Source organism: Thermochaetoides thermophila (genome assembly GCF_000221225.1).
Source record: "Thermochaetoides thermophila DSM 1495 unplaced genomic scaffold scf7180000011818, whole genome shotgun sequence".
NCBI lineage: Eukaryota > Fungi > Ascomycota > Sordariomycetes > Sordariales > Chaetomiaceae > Thermochaetoides > Thermochaetoides thermophila.
Genome location: NW_006383034.1, coordinates 301,892 through 316,384, shown reverse-complemented (window position 1 = coordinate 316,384; position 14,493 = coordinate 301,892). Strand labels below are relative to the sequence as shown.

The window sequence follows — 14,493 nt, the reverse complement described above, 5'->3', positions numbered from 1 at the left end:
CTTTACCCCGTAACCCCCTTAACATCCCCAAATCTCCTCCTGGCTCTTGACCATCTCCACAGTGGGTGTCTTCGGCTCCAGCTTCTTCATTCTCTTTCGATCAGCACGGGTGACCACAGTGGGGGTGATCGGCACAACGGGCGAGAATGGCTGGTACGGCGTGTACGGCACGGGGGCACCGGTCCACGGAGTGCGGGGCACGCCGCTGAGCAGGCCGGGCGACAGCGGGCCAGTCCGAGTGAACACGGTCTGCTTGGTGGCATAACTAGGAGCTGTGGGGCTGGCAGCGGACGGCTCGTATGCACGCAGCGGCAACATGCCACCCTCACGCACAGCGGTCGGCTTGCTGGAAGATTTGCTGCCTTCGGCCCTGGAATCCCCATTGTTGGACGCATTCGACGACGGAGGGGCTGAAGCGGGAAGGTCTGCTGACCAGGTCGGGGAGACGCTGGCAGCGAGCTGAGGCTCGGGAAGCGATTGACGCCGGGCTTTGGTGAGCTTGGCAGGCCGACGAGACCCGTGGTGGACCTCTCCGAGACGGCAGACACAGGCTCGTGGTCGGCGGGTGTGCTGGCCACTGACTGCTCGCGAGAGTGCTCTGCGGCCAAACCGGGAGTGGCACGGCGGAGAGGATGAGCATCCTGTGTCTCACGTGTCTCCCGGGACTCACGAGCCTGGATATTGGCGGCCTCGAGACGTGCGTCAATACTCTGGTCGCTGACGGGCGAGTCATCAGGGGTTGGAATATGCTGGCTCGCAGCTGCAGACGATGCGCCAGCAGCTGAGGGTCTGCGGGGAGGTTCTGCAGGGACCGTGGGGAAGGCCGGAGGGGCATAATAGTGTCGGGGGGGCATGGGATTCATTTCTTGCTCCTCATGCCGAGGGAATGTCCCAGACATGGGCGTCATAATCGGTGACGAGATGTTCAAGGAGCCCATAGATGTCTTGTTCTTGCGCGGGGACTTGAGGAAGGAGAGGATTGAAGACCCTCGCGAGTGGCCCTTCTCATCACGAGAAAGGTTCAGGCTCGAGGGCTTATTCTTCTCCTTCTTCGTCTTGGCGGGGGTAGGGATGGGAACTGTATACTCCCTCCCTTCCAATTTCGCCTGCTCGAACTCGAGCACGTGCTTATACATCTCTTCAAGCTGTTGTTGCGCCATGGCTCTATCTCGATGTACGACTGACTGATCGACTGACAGATCAATACCAGCAGCAAGGATGGTTGATGTCGGTGATGTCGAAGTAACCAGCGACCTGGTTGGGCTAAGCGGTGGATGCAGAAAGCCCGACTTGCTCGGGCTTAGTGGCGGAACGTTTGATGGGAACGAGAAGTTCCTTGGGAGATCGGTCTGAAGGGTGAGCTTCTTGGACTGCTCGATTTGTTGTTCTAGTAGTTCAAGCTGAGCCTGTTCAGTCTGGAACTTTTCGAGTTCTCGCTGGTATTCCTCCTCTGACTGAAGCAGGAATGGCTGCGGAAACGGGTTGAAAGCGATGACAGGGTTCTCTGGAGGATTGTCACGATTCCTTAGATGCTCGCGGCGTGACTTGGAGAGGGCAAGAAGCAGACAGGCGACGAGGAGCAGCGAAAAGGCGTAGGCGCCAACAATGCCACCGATCTGTGCCGGAAGATAGGCTGGGTCACGGATTGCGTTTCTGGAGAGCGGGGGTCCTTCCTCAGGAGGAGGAGCAGGAGAGTAGTCGAGGATCAGCGGAGGTAGGTCGAGGTTCGGCGACCGGCGCGAGAAACGTCCTGACCAAGGCAGGGCAACACACAACGAAGCCCCAGATGAGGCAGCAACAAGAAAGAAAAGTGGAAGCCGAACAATCACAGGGACAGAGTTATAGATCGACAGAACACCAGATGGCATGGCGTTGAGAAGCAGGATGGTCCGGAAGGGGTGGGAGCTGGCACGCAGATGTATGAGAAGGACCTTGTAGGGCAGGCGTCGGACCTCACAGGTGGCTCATGGCATCTGCCGTGTTGTCAACCTGGAACGGGCTGTGATTGAGATGTGCAGACGACGATCGCTAATCCCGAAACTTCAGTCAAATGGCTGACGGGAATATGTGATACGGGGCTTCACTGCGTATATAGCGGCTGGTGAGACAAGCAGCGAATGTCATCACTCAAATCACGGTGTGCCGAAGCCCGTCCGGCGCTGCCATTGGCGCCGCTGGCATTGGACACTGTGTGAAATGTCCTCTGACTTGCTGAACATGTTTCCAGATACCATGCTGCATGCATGATGGGCATGGCTCGCTCGGAATAGCGCTGGCGCTGCGCAACCTCACAGCAGCCTGTCGGCAGCGATGAACAAAAGGTCAAAGGTGGGCGTTAAGGGTATCCAGGGCACAGTGCTCACTGATTGGCCCGATCCATGGTGGAGCACGGGCAGACAGCGGCAAAATAAGCATCCTGATTGGCTGGCACCATGCGAGCTTGCCTGTCCCCGCCATCAGCCCGCTCAACCCCTGCCATTGCTTGCTCTTGGGTCCGTCACTTCGTGGCTCCTCGTGTGCCCATCCCCTCTCAAAGATAGCATGTCAACGGACATTTGGCTGTTTTCAGAGGCAAAAAGTCATACAACTGTGCACAGAAAACGTGGTACGGCGTGGGTAAACTAAGGACACACAAAAATTTTCATCAGGAACAGGTTCTATAAGGTTTTACGTCCTGCAGCATCGCGTGGCGATAAAAAAATAGCACACCATCCTCCATCACTTTTCTTTCGGTTCAAGAGGGACACTTGTGATGTGGGAAAGGATTGTGTTGTCCTACGTTTGTCCAATCATGGTACGGAGCACTGTATTTGTCACAAGGTAAGAATAAAGACAGATGATCTTTGGAATATTTGAGCAAAGATTCTCCGAAGTGTCTTTCATATTCCCGTCCGCAGACTCTTTTAGACTCTCCGATCGGGACTCGATTCCGGCTCAAAGTCAAGAGAACTTGGGCTCCAGAGAGCGATCGATGGTTAAGAGGGTTGGTGGGGCTGAGATCGCGGGCCTCTGGGCACCGGTCCCCACCTGGTCTTGGCAAATAACATCCCTCGCTTGCTCGAGTCACGTGCTTTCGCGAAAATGCTCCATTGCATTTACTGTGAGCGCGTGCTGAACGCGTCGAGAAAGTGTGGAGCTGTTGGCGCTGGCTGAGGCTACACTTGAACTCAGCACAACGATGGCGCTTTGTCACTGTTGAGTTGTGTTAGTGCTTCGTCTGTACTGTAAGCATGTTGCTCAATTAATTTTACTTATTCGCAATTTTTTTTAAAACTACTCTGACTTTGCAGCCCCCGTGTTGGACGCGTCCACAGTCCAATACGATGATCCGTTGCCATGGCCCAGCCAGCGCCAAATAACTCCATCTTTGACGGTCTCAACGAGTCCCAGCGCCGTGCTGTGACGTCAGCTGCAGATACGGTTGCAATTCTGGCAGGTCCGGGGAGCGGAAAGACACAAACCCTCACAGCCCGGGTGGTTTGGCTGATCGACCATGTGGGCTATCATCCACAAGATATTGTCGTAGCCACCTTCACTGTCAAGGCGGCCCGTGAGATGAAAGAGCGCATTGGGAAGTCTCTCGGTGACGGCAGAGAAACAAAAATTATTCTTGGCACTTTCCACAGCATCGCCCGTCGATATCTTGCCGCGTATGGCCGCCTCATCGGGCTCAATGAAAAGTTTGGCATTGCTGATGACTCAGACTCGCGCGCCATCATCGTTCGTATCTGCAAGCGGCTACAATTGCAGGTTGACCCTGCGCATGCGCGCGCGTGGATTAGCAAGAAGAAAGCCAAGGGAACAGAAATGCCGTCCAGAGTAGTTAAGAAGGAGCCAAAAAAGACACCCCAGCTTGAGGAGCTCGAGACCTGCTATCGGGAGTACCAGAAGCATTTGGAGTCCTCCAACCTACTGGATTACGACGACCTCCTGGTTCGCTGCGCTGAACTCCTCCGCAAGTTTCCCGCTTGCGTCTCTAACATTCAAGCTGTGCTCGTCGACGAGTACCAGGACACCAACGGAATCCAGTATGATCTGATGAAGTTGTTCGCGCAACAACACCGAAGAATAACCATCGTCGGAGACCCAGACCAGAGCATTTATGGCTGGCGGTCAGCCGAGATTGGGAACTTGTGGAAGTTGTTGCGTGAATTCCGCGCTACTGAAGAAGTTTCTCTCGAGCAGAACTACCGCTCATCAGAGTTCATCCTCAATCTATCACTGCAGGTGATCGAGCAGGACACAAAGCGTTACAAGAAGTCCTTGAAGCCCGTTCACAACAAGGGAACCCGACCGGTGTTACGGCGGCTGATCAGTCCTGATGCCGAAGCAGATTGGATCATTTCTGAGATTAGGAGGATCATCATGATGTCGGGTTCTATGATAACCCACAACGATGTTGCAATCCTCATTCGCTCCGCTTACTTGTCAAGACACATCGAGAGCTCTCTAGGAAAGGCGGGGATCTCATACAGGATGGTCGGCGGCCTGAAATTCTACGAGCGCGCCGAAATCAAAACCATCATCGACTATTTGCGCGTCATCCATCAGCCGGAAAACAACGATGCACTCGCTCGTATCTTGAATGTTCCGCGCCGAGGAGTTGGGGATATTACAATCAGGGGGCTTCTTGAAGAGGCAGAAACATCTGGAATGAGCGTCTGGTCTGTCCTGACCAAGCATTGCCGGGGAGAACGCACTGCGAAGACAAAGATAATGAAGCACACCGAACAGCGTATTACTACTACGCTGATCCGACCGTTGGAAACATCAGGAGAAGGATCAGTCAAGTGGATGGGCCAAACGACACTCCAATCGGCCTTGTTCAGATAATCGAGCAGCTTCTTTCCTCTCTTGATTTCCAGAGGCATCTCCAGACCGTTCACCCAGAGGACCATGAGCAACGGTGGGCAAACGTCCAGGAGTTCGTCGCTCTGGCAGGAGACTTTGTAAAGGAGCTCGAACTTAAAGGCGACGAATCCCTTCCAGAGATTGAAGGTATTGAGCAAGCTAAAGAAGTTGACGTCCTTCCGCGCTTCCTGGCCAACGTGGCCCTGGCTACAGATGCACAGACGGGAGACGACGATCAAGACAGCAAGCCGCGGGTTACCATATCTACCATTCACGCAGCAAAGGGTCTTGAGTGGCCTGTTGTCTTTGTTCCTGCCGTCTACGATGGCTCTATTCCCCACTCGCGATCCGATGATATCGATGAGGAAAGAAGGCTACTCTACGTGGCCATGACGAGAGCTCAGAGCTTGCTCTATCTTAGCTACCCGGTCCGCCCCTCCAGCGAGGCTAACCAGAATAACGAAATGTCTCCTTTTGTCAGCTCAATAAGCCGTTCATTTGCCGAAAAAGGACCTTGTCTTGATCGTCATGTCATGAAGGAAATTGCCAAGGTCCTCGGGAGAGAGTTGCCCTCGGACGAAAAGATATTCGGGGCCTTGCCGCCCGGGTTTAGCACCGAGGACAATCTTTTCCCTGTTGACCCTGAACATGTGAGGGGCCTACAGTGGGACGGCCAGGGTGATGTATTCAATGGGCCGCGGGCTAAACGGCCGAGAATTCATGGCCCTGGCATGGGAAAGGCTGCTGAGGAAGAACGGCCTTGGCAGAAAGACTACCTAACAACGATGGAGCAAGCATCGAAATTCACTATATCAAATCTACCCGGTTTTATCAGCGCATCAGCTCATCAAGCTGCTCTCGTGGCTGCAAACGCCGCGGCTGAAGCGAAGCGAAAGGAGGAGAGAGCCCAAAAGTTACGCCTGCCACAACAAAAAAGCATCATGGCCTTCGTTAAGACCGGATCTGAGCCTGCTCCTCCCCCAGCCGCTTTGGCTTCAGCAGGGCAGACAGCACCAGCAGGCAACGCGTTCTCCAAAAAGTCTTCACCTGGATTCCAGCAGCTTGTGGCAAAACAGCCCCAGCCTGTCATCCAGCCGGACCTTGCCAGCCACAAGCTGGGCCCCAAGAAGATGCCCACTCGTCCTACCGTTGGTCACTCTACCAACGATGGCTCCAAGGGGAAAGCCTATCCTTGCTTCTCCAGCTCGCCGCCGCGGCCGGACTCAGAGCAGAATGGCAATGGCATATCAGAGGCGGCCGACGACGATGAAGACGATGGGCCACCACCCCAGCCAACGCGAGCAGCCGCTTGTCTGCACGCGACGACGTGCACAACCGTGCCCAAGGGGCTCGGCAGTAGTGTGTTTAGGAGACCTGCTGGCCTAGGAAGGGATAGTATCACGCCGATTGAGAAGTTGAAGAAGCCGTTTAAACCATTGACGATTAATAAACCTGGGCGAGGTGGTAAAATGTAATGGGCTGATGAGCTTTAGGTTTTTTTTTTTTTGGTAGCTTGATATATAGACTGCTCGCTCCCAAGGGATTTCGTCTTTGTTCTCATTACCTCGGCTGATTTCCCCAAAATTCATATTGAGCTCTCAAGGTGGTATGTAATACTTGGTTTTGTTTAGGGACCACAGGTACTTGAGGTAAAAACTCAGGCGGAGAGAAAAGTCAAGGTAGGGTCAACCGAAGGTGAACGAGATAACAGCAAAGAGACAGCAACAGCAGTAACGACAGTACGTGCTAGAAGTGTTTGACGACAACCCAACCAGAACTCCTTTTATCATTACGTCTTGAGGGTTAATCAAGAGGTCCCTATCTTTAACAACCCAATAACAGCCAGAGCAGGATGCCGTGCTGCAAAATGGATGGGCTATGCGTTCTGTTCACTCAAGGCCATGCAACACCACGAGGCAGAATAGCGGGCTGGCAGGCTGAGTTTGAACTAGAGTAGAGTGGCCATCTGACAGAGTGACGACCACATGCACACGCCACGCAACAACAGCATTCAACAGGTCCAATCCACATGCTCCCCTTTTCTCTCTTCCTCCCCTCCAATGCCCCCCACACTTCGTCTTTGCAAGTGCGTACCCTTCAAGCAAAACGGTGAGAACAAAACCAACAGACAGACACAGACGCGACAGCAGACTAAAACGACAAAGAGAAAAAAAAAGGCAAAACATATGGAAGAGAGAAAAAAAAAAAGAGAGAAAGAGGAGTAAAAAATTAGCCCCATTCCATTACACCCTGACAATCATCCTCACACACACGAACACACATCCTTAAATTCTTAACTTAACGCAGCCCAATAACACTCATCTCCAGCGTCCAGACCCTCCGGATCCACACCTTGAGCTTCTGGCCCTTGGGCAAGCCCTCAACATTCTCGAGCTCGACGCCCTCCCACCAGCAGCGGCGGGCTGGCTTGCGCCAGAAGAGCAGCAGCTTCTGGGCCATGCCGACGGGGCCGGACGCGCCGCCCAGGCCGTCGCCGCGGATGTCGGAGCGCAGGCGGGCCAGTGCCAACGAGCAGATCACCGCCTTGTTTGGCTCACCTGCACGGTGGCCCCAGCAGTCGTCGTGGTTGAAACCGCTTTGTGGAGAAGTATGTTAGCGAGCTTATATGAAGGTTAGGGGTGAGGAGGGCTTTAGGGGAATATATACCCAGCTGTCAGCATCTCAATGAGATGCGCCTCGGTGGTGCCCGGCTCATCGCTCTTCTTGAGACCAGCAAAGATGCCATCCTGCTTGAGAAGAGCCCGGGCAGCGGCACGCTTGACCTCGAGCATCTCGTGATGCTCGATGTCGCGCCACGGTGGGATCGCATAGAAGTCGAGGTCCTCGCGCAGCACGATGATGCCCGCACGACGCTGGCTGTCGTCCTTGGCGTCATCAGCCTCACCCTCGGGTGGCAGGCTGTTCGCCACTTTACGGAAGAAATCGAGCATGTATTGCAGACCAGCGGGGTCATACTGTAAATTATAGTTCAGTAGCTGAGTTTTTTTTTTTGTTTGCGCAATGCGACATGGAACTTACATCGACTTGTATCGGATCCTGCTCCGAGCCATAGCCGCCCATATGCCCTTCGGGGAACAGGCCGTTGGGGAACAGCGACAGGAGGACGAATTCAGGTAGTGTCAAGAGCTCATCTCTGGTTAGGGTGAAACGGGTACCCCTAGTGAATGTGTCAGCGCTTTCTACATCCTACGGGAGAAGAAGACTCATGATCAAGAGCCAGAAACCTACCGTAGATCCAGTGTGATGGTCTCATCGCTAGGGGCATCTAGATTGGAGAATAGCACGCAAATGATCAGCCCCGGAGCGCGACCCCGAAATGAGAATGGCGATGATGGTAATGAAGGAGGAGGAGTAGGATGAAGACAAAGCCATTTGCTCTCACCCATATCCCATGTCCACACCACAGCGACGCAGAGAAAGATACACATGTATAATAAGAGCCCTACCTCCTAACGGATTCAGCGGTGGCCCGCCCTGCTGGACCTGCGTGATGATGCTCGAAGGACCTCCTGCGGCCGCCATTAGGTATGTGAACGACTGGAGGGGGATATCACCCTCCGAATACGCCGGCGGCGGTTCGTCTTCGTCTCTAGAAGAATGGCCTGCTCCTCGCGACGGTTCACCAGCACCGTCGTCGTCGTCGTCGTCGTAATAGCCCTTCTTTTTGGCGCTTGTGTCCTCTGGGAGCGCGCGCTTGGTCTCGTCCTGGAACCGAAGAACGGCAAAGTCCGAAGGATCGGTGGATGATACCTCTTTTGGGTATGCTTTCGCTACTGCTACTGCTGCTACTTGTGCCTTGGAGTCGCGGTAGGGAGACGGTTCGTACGCCGGCGCGTCGCCTGGAGGAGAAGGGGGAGGAGGAAGCGGGTCGAGCTCTGTGTCGGGGCCGCTGGCAACAGACTTGCAGCAATACGATGGCGCAGCAGAATCGTAGTCGTCAGCCGAAGGATAGAGAGACGAAAAGGACGGGGGCGGCGGCCGAAGGTTGGGGCTCGAAGCCTCAAACGAAGAATACTTCGGCGGAGGGGACGGTTCGCGCGAAGGAAATCTTCGGTCGGTGTCGCTGTTGACCTCGACGGCGGCGGCGGTGAAGCAGGCTAGATGTGTTGTCCCCTTTTCGGGCTTGGTATCGGGGAGCGGGTCCTCTGGGATGCCTGCGTACTCCTCAACGCTGCGTCGAAGTGATGGCCCGGACGACGAGCTGCTCGCGTTCTTAAAGTCGGACAACGTGGTGGCGGGTCAGGATGTTGCCGGCTGGCGGATATTGAAGGCAAGAGATGAAGGTTGGCCTTGGTCTAACGGGCACCCGGATTCGAACAAGGTTGACAGCACGCGTTGTTATGTCTCGGCTCGCCCTTGTTTCGTTCGCTTCGTTATTCGCCTATGCTCGTTGTGCTCGTGGATGGCTCGATCTGGCGGGATGGAAGGTTAGATACGGATAGGTTCTGTGCGAGGCGCAGGCTGCAGTGTCGATGTCGAGCGAGGACCTGCCTGGGATTGGATGGACGGGGGCTCAGGAGATGTGCAGTGTGCTAAGAAGTGCTGGATGCTAGATTTAGTGGCCGCAGTCAAAGGTCAAGGAGACGGGAGCTGCTGGACGCGCCCGATGGCCGCGCACCAGTGAGATATCAATGGACGAAAACACCGGGATACACAGTAAAAGCAGAGGAAAGACAATCTTAGAGGAAAAGAGTCATAGGTTTAGGCTTAGTCTAGCGTAGTTTGAGCGACTGCGGTGTAGCTCGACGCTGGATTATGTTAGGTACAGCAAGCAGACAATATCGCCGGAGGGGGGCGGATTAATGAGACGGTGACTTGGCAGCGATCCATCCGCAATACTGCCAGGAGATGGATAAGTCGCTTCTGCCAGGGCTCCCTTTGTTGCGGCCGCTGGGCCAAGCACCAAAAACAGGGGCCCCCCCAAACATGGCAGAGACGGCAGCCCCAATTCCAAAAATGCCAGAAGCCCCAGAACAGCTCCAGCACTGCTGGGCAGCTGCTGGCCGATTGGTCACTCATTTCAAGCAGCGGGGCCAGTCACGGTGGGGTCTCCATAGCCGCCCTGCCATCCAACCAATTAGAGCATGCTGAACCACGATCGCTGCTGGAGCTGAGCAATTTCACTCCACTCTCGCATGCTCGGGACGCCGCGCCAAGCATCGAGCCAACTCCTGCCGTTAGAAACTGGTGATGAAAAAATGGGATGCGGCTCTTATACATGGGGAATCAACGGCATACGTATTTGTACGTGCTGTGAAAAGTACATGTTTCTTCTGTTTTTTTTGTCTTAGGTATCCAATCTTCCCCTCCCATCTTTGCAGCAATGTGGTCGACGAAGCAAGGCGGCACGTCATGCAGTTGGCACGGTTCAGCGCGATGAGCCTAACATTACCCAAATAGCCAGACGTTGGTTATTAGACTAAGGTGTAAGATATCTACTCAGAGTTTTGTCACCCCTCGTCACCGCTATCGCCGAATACGGCCTTGAACACTTCCTCGCCAGCTCTCTTCGCTTCAAGGGCTTCGTTTCTGCTCGGATCGACAACAACAACTGCCTTTCCAGTAGGCATCCAAGCTGGCTTTGTTCCCTCCTCTGTTGGCCCGGTCGAAGCAGCCGAACAGCCCCCAATCGAGGAAGCATCAAATCTCGACTTGTTTGCAGGATACTCATCCGACCGTACATGCTCTGGAGGATTCACGCCAAATCGCTTGCACAGCAGGCGAGAGGGATAAAATTCCGTGACCGTCCTGGTCATTGGTCCAAACATGCCCAGCTTGGCTGCTTCTTCGGTAGGATCCTGGGGCTTAGTCGGGGTCTGTGAGCAAGAGTTATTGCTGGCTCCGCCATCCGAGCTGCTGCCGGGCTTCGCTGCTGATGAGGTTGTGAACCGGCTGGCCATGAAGCCCGTCATGGGCTTGAAGATTCTGGCACAATTGTAAAACTCATGGAGCTCCCTCAGCCAGTCATCGTCCTTCATTTTTGGTGTGCGCGCTCCAGGGGATGACTTGAAGCCGGCTTGCCACTCGAGGAAGGACAGATAACGGGACCGCTTGGCCTCGTCGTCCGCATAAGGTGCCGCGCCGCTAGCTCCCCTGGTGATGGCGGCCACGGCTGTTTCTTTATCTAAGCGCGGGACTTGGGCCAACAGCTTCTTCAATCGCTCGTCTTCACTGAGCGCATATTCTGCAGGAACTTCCCCACGAGCTGGAGGTAAATCTTTCTTGCCTGTCGCAGCGACCAGACGCTCTCGAGCCTCTGGTGACAAGAAGTCAAAGACGGACTTCCCTGGCAGTTGTTTTTCACCAAGTATTGCTGCACGGGCCCTAGGGTCCAAGGTCGACGACTTGGCAGCTTCTGCTGTCGAGACGTAGCCAGCCGGTTGCTTAGCTGATGATGTGGGCTTCTTTGACGAAACCCAGCCTGGAGGGATGCGAGGAGGAGGATACTTTCCCTCTGCGATGATCTCGGATATCAAGGGGGTCCGGCTCCTTGCCAAAAACAAACCCATCCAACGGCAGCCGTCCATCGTGGCATTTCCGAACTCCAAGGGCAACCTTCCCCAGGGCCTTGCTTTTCGATGAAACAAACGTTGGCTTAGATTTCAGTGTCGGATTGGTAGCTGTCGCGGTCTTCTTCTTCTGTTTATCACCGCCTATTACTCGATTGTAAGATATCTTGGGGCCCAGCTCGTATGGATCTTCGTCGTCAGAACCTGTGTCGTTCAGAATGCCGACACCGATGCTGCCTCGAGGCCTCTGCGGCCCCTTCTTTCGTTCGGTGGTTAAAGAGAATCTGGGCCTGCCTAAGCTTCCAATTCCACCATCGTCTTCGTCCTCTTCGTCTGACTCGTTTTGACCATTGGCCTTGCTTAGTGGCGTTAACCCTGTCTCGCCAGCGTATCCGAGTCCCTTATGGTCCGTTTTTCGAACGAAGCTGATCATTGGAACATTATCTGGAGCGAAGAGATGTGTCTCCTCGGTGATATTCGCGTCACTACCCAAACCAAGGCGGGCTTTCCTGCGGACCTTTGGGCCAATCCCTTGACCTTCCTTCCAGCCCATCTTCTTGAGAAGTTTCACGCCCATTGTTTCGCCCTCGACGCGGAATAGGCCCATCAGCCCACTCGCGCGTACAGCATCGTCGGCCGTGGATCCGAGGCCGGAGAAGGCCTCCCTTGTCTGTAGTTTCCTGGATTCCTCAAGATCTGCCAGGTCCTCCTCGTCCATAAAGTCTTCTGGACGTTGTTCGACTTTGTTGGGGTCATCTTTCCAGCGTTTCGTGCGCGACGATACGAAGCTCGAGGGGGTCCATCCTTCCTTGGAGCCAACGGTATTAAAGTATCTGGGAAACAGAGTCAGTCAGCTCAGCGCGTTACCTAGCTGCGTAGGTAGGCAGTTCTCCCAAGCCTTGGTAGACTTGCCCTGCACTCCAACCGCCTGTGAACGCGCCGTGGAACCGCTTCCTCCCCCGCTCATCCCGTGCTTCTTGCTTCCATATCGGTACGTAGGAGCCGTCGTCCCGGACGTCGGGATCGAGCGGTGGAAGCGGCGTGCCGAAGAAGACGTAGGGAGATTGTTGCGCAGTTAAATCAGCCTCGTAAGCAGCGCGCGATCGCTTGTGGGACATTGAAGAGCAATGCGGTAGCGTCACGGTGTGAGAACCACGTTGTGCGATGTTGGGGGCTCAAATATGGTTGTGTTCGAGATTGCTGATCATCGCGTCGCCGTTGCATGGATCGAAAGCGGAATGAAGACTTGCAGAGCAGTGCCAACTGCTCTGCAGCCGAGCTTATCGCAAATTCCACGGATCAGCATCCTTATCGGGAAGGCGGTGAAGATTTCGAAGGGTCTTGACTGACCCACTACGCCGATGCGGGGATCTCCAGTACAAGCACGGTAAGTAACAGCGGAGACACCGGGGAACAAAAGTCGAGATGCCAAGCTCGGAAACTTCGCTCTGGAAATCCCAAGTTGCGTCCAGGTCTTTATTGGCCGCATCGTCAGGGAACTCTGCGACCAAACCCCGGCTCTTTGAAGTCCCTGTTGGGTGATGCCATTGCCCCTTTCACAAGATCGCGAACGCCTCTCAGAAGGGAAAGATTTCACCACGGCATGGGAAGCCCTCGTCCTCAAGCTTTTGGCGCTTGGTAACGTTCTATGGTGACTGAGAGCATTGAAACCAAAGGATCCTCAGGGTTGACTGTGTCAGACCTGACATTTATTTGGGAAAATTGGGTTCTCTCAGTGTTCAATCGGTTCGGTGCTACTTCGTCGAAAGCAGCACCGAGGACTAAAGCAGCTTTGACTTCCAGCGGGCCTCGAATCTTGAGAGCAAAGCTGATTTCATGGAGCTGTCAGGTGCCTACGCTGCTAATTGCAGGTTCCGTCTGAAGAGCGAGCGTCAGTCTCCAAAACGGCCGCCTGCAGCTCGATCACACGGACTTAAGATCGCCTGAGCTTCATGAGATGCAGTGTCACCGAGATGCTGACTCTGCCTCTGGTTTGCAAGAGTCTGTTCACACAGTAGTGTAAACGTCAAATACCGGCAGATCTGTGCCGTTGCCAAGGTTGATCCTACTAGCAGCAGAGACGTAGATATTGACAGATCAGGCATGCCATTGCGTGGCTTTGAACAGCTCGGTGGACAGGCAGTGTTCTGGAAGCGAGTCAACCCCAGTTGGACACCCCACTAGCGCCGAATGCAGCTGTGTTGTTTTCTCTCTCTTCGTGCCAGTTGGGGCAGCTAGAAAGTGGGATATTAAAATCTCCACCAGACTGAGGCCAATCATGAAGCGATCAAAACAGCCACCAAGCCAGACTCGCAGGACGCTACAGAGCTGTTAAGCCATTGCGTGAAAGGGGGGCATTGTTGGCTTCAGGACTACTTACAAACACCCAATTATAGGTTGCTTTTTTCACAGGCAGCCGTAAGAAGTACTTCGGTTGTCATTGCCCCAACAGCTGCCTGTGTGTTTAACTACGATACTTGAATCCTAAGAAGAGCCTAAGTCTTCCTCGGTTGTTGAGTTCCGTTGTCTGTAAGATTACCGGGGAGGTGGGGAGGCCAGCGATCAGGCATCGGGCCCGGCAGCCCATTGACCCCGGAAGACAATAATATTCTCCTTCACTGCCTCCATGGTGGGTGGGCGGGTGTGTGGGAGCTTGAGGCGAAAGCGCAGGGCCCGGTCCATCTGCTGCTGGTGGGGTGTGATTCTGACATTGCATGTGTTACAAGTTTACAGTTTTTTTCTTTTTTTTTTTTACAATCATGGGTGTAGGGTTCGCCAAGTGAAGAACAACGGTCCCGGCTCTCTGTTCGCCGCATTCTCTGGCCTATGACATGGACATGATCAACCAAGTTAAGACAGTTATCAGTATCACGGCAAAATATCTAGTATTGCTGCTGTAAAAGCCTTTGAATCTCATTGTAATTGCAATCACCGGGCGAAAGTTACCTGCTCTCTGTTATGGAAGGACATGATTTCAGCTTGAGTGCTGTGTCCGTGATACAGGACCGATACCTAACCATACATATCTTACGTACTAGCTGCCACCCGGGCCACCAGCCTGGAGAGTCCTACACCCCTGCGCCAATCGGGGCCAGCCCAAACACGGGCGAGC

General features: G+C 54.3%; 3 protein-coding genes across 3 annotated transcripts; 1 reads left to right on the top strand and 2 right to left on the bottom strand.

Moving 5' to 3' along the window:
- Window positions 1-18: 18 nt before the first annotated feature.
- Window positions 19-1,868, bottom strand: CTHT_0041160 (uncharacterized protein; the record flags this gene model as incomplete). Its single annotated transcript, XM_006694459.1, has 3 exons — window positions 19-459; window positions 513-1,750; window positions 1,859-1,868. 3 exons carry the CDS (start codon window positions 1,866-1,868, stop codon window positions 19-21), a joined length of 1,689 nt encoding a protein of 562 aa, XP_006694522.1.
- Window positions 1,869-3,336: 1,468 nt separating this feature from the next.
- Window positions 3,337-6,326, top strand: CTHT_0041150 (ATP-dependent DNA helicase srs2-like protein; the record flags this gene model as incomplete). The annotated part of the gene is made up of 2 exons (XM_006694458.1): window positions 3,337-4,664; window positions 4,775-6,326. The coding sequence occupies 2 exons, from the start codon at window positions 3,337-3,339 to the stop codon at window positions 6,324-6,326; spliced, it is 2,880 nt and encodes a 959-aa protein (XP_006694521.1).
- An 823-nt stretch (window positions 6,327-7,149) lies between these two features.
- CTHT_0041140 (uncharacterized protein) lies at window positions 7,150-12,499 on the bottom strand (the record flags this gene model as incomplete). The annotated part of the gene is made up of 9 exons (XM_006694457.1): window positions 7,150-7,447; window positions 7,519-7,826; window positions 7,891-8,029; window positions 8,101-8,137; window positions 8,319-9,084; window positions 9,604-9,620; window positions 10,337-11,336; window positions 11,416-12,214; window positions 12,330-12,499. 9 exons carry the CDS (start codon window positions 12,497-12,499, stop codon window positions 7,150-7,152), a joined length of 3,534 nt encoding a protein of 1,177 aa, XP_006694520.1.
- Window positions 12,500-14,493: the final 1,994 nt, after the last annotated feature.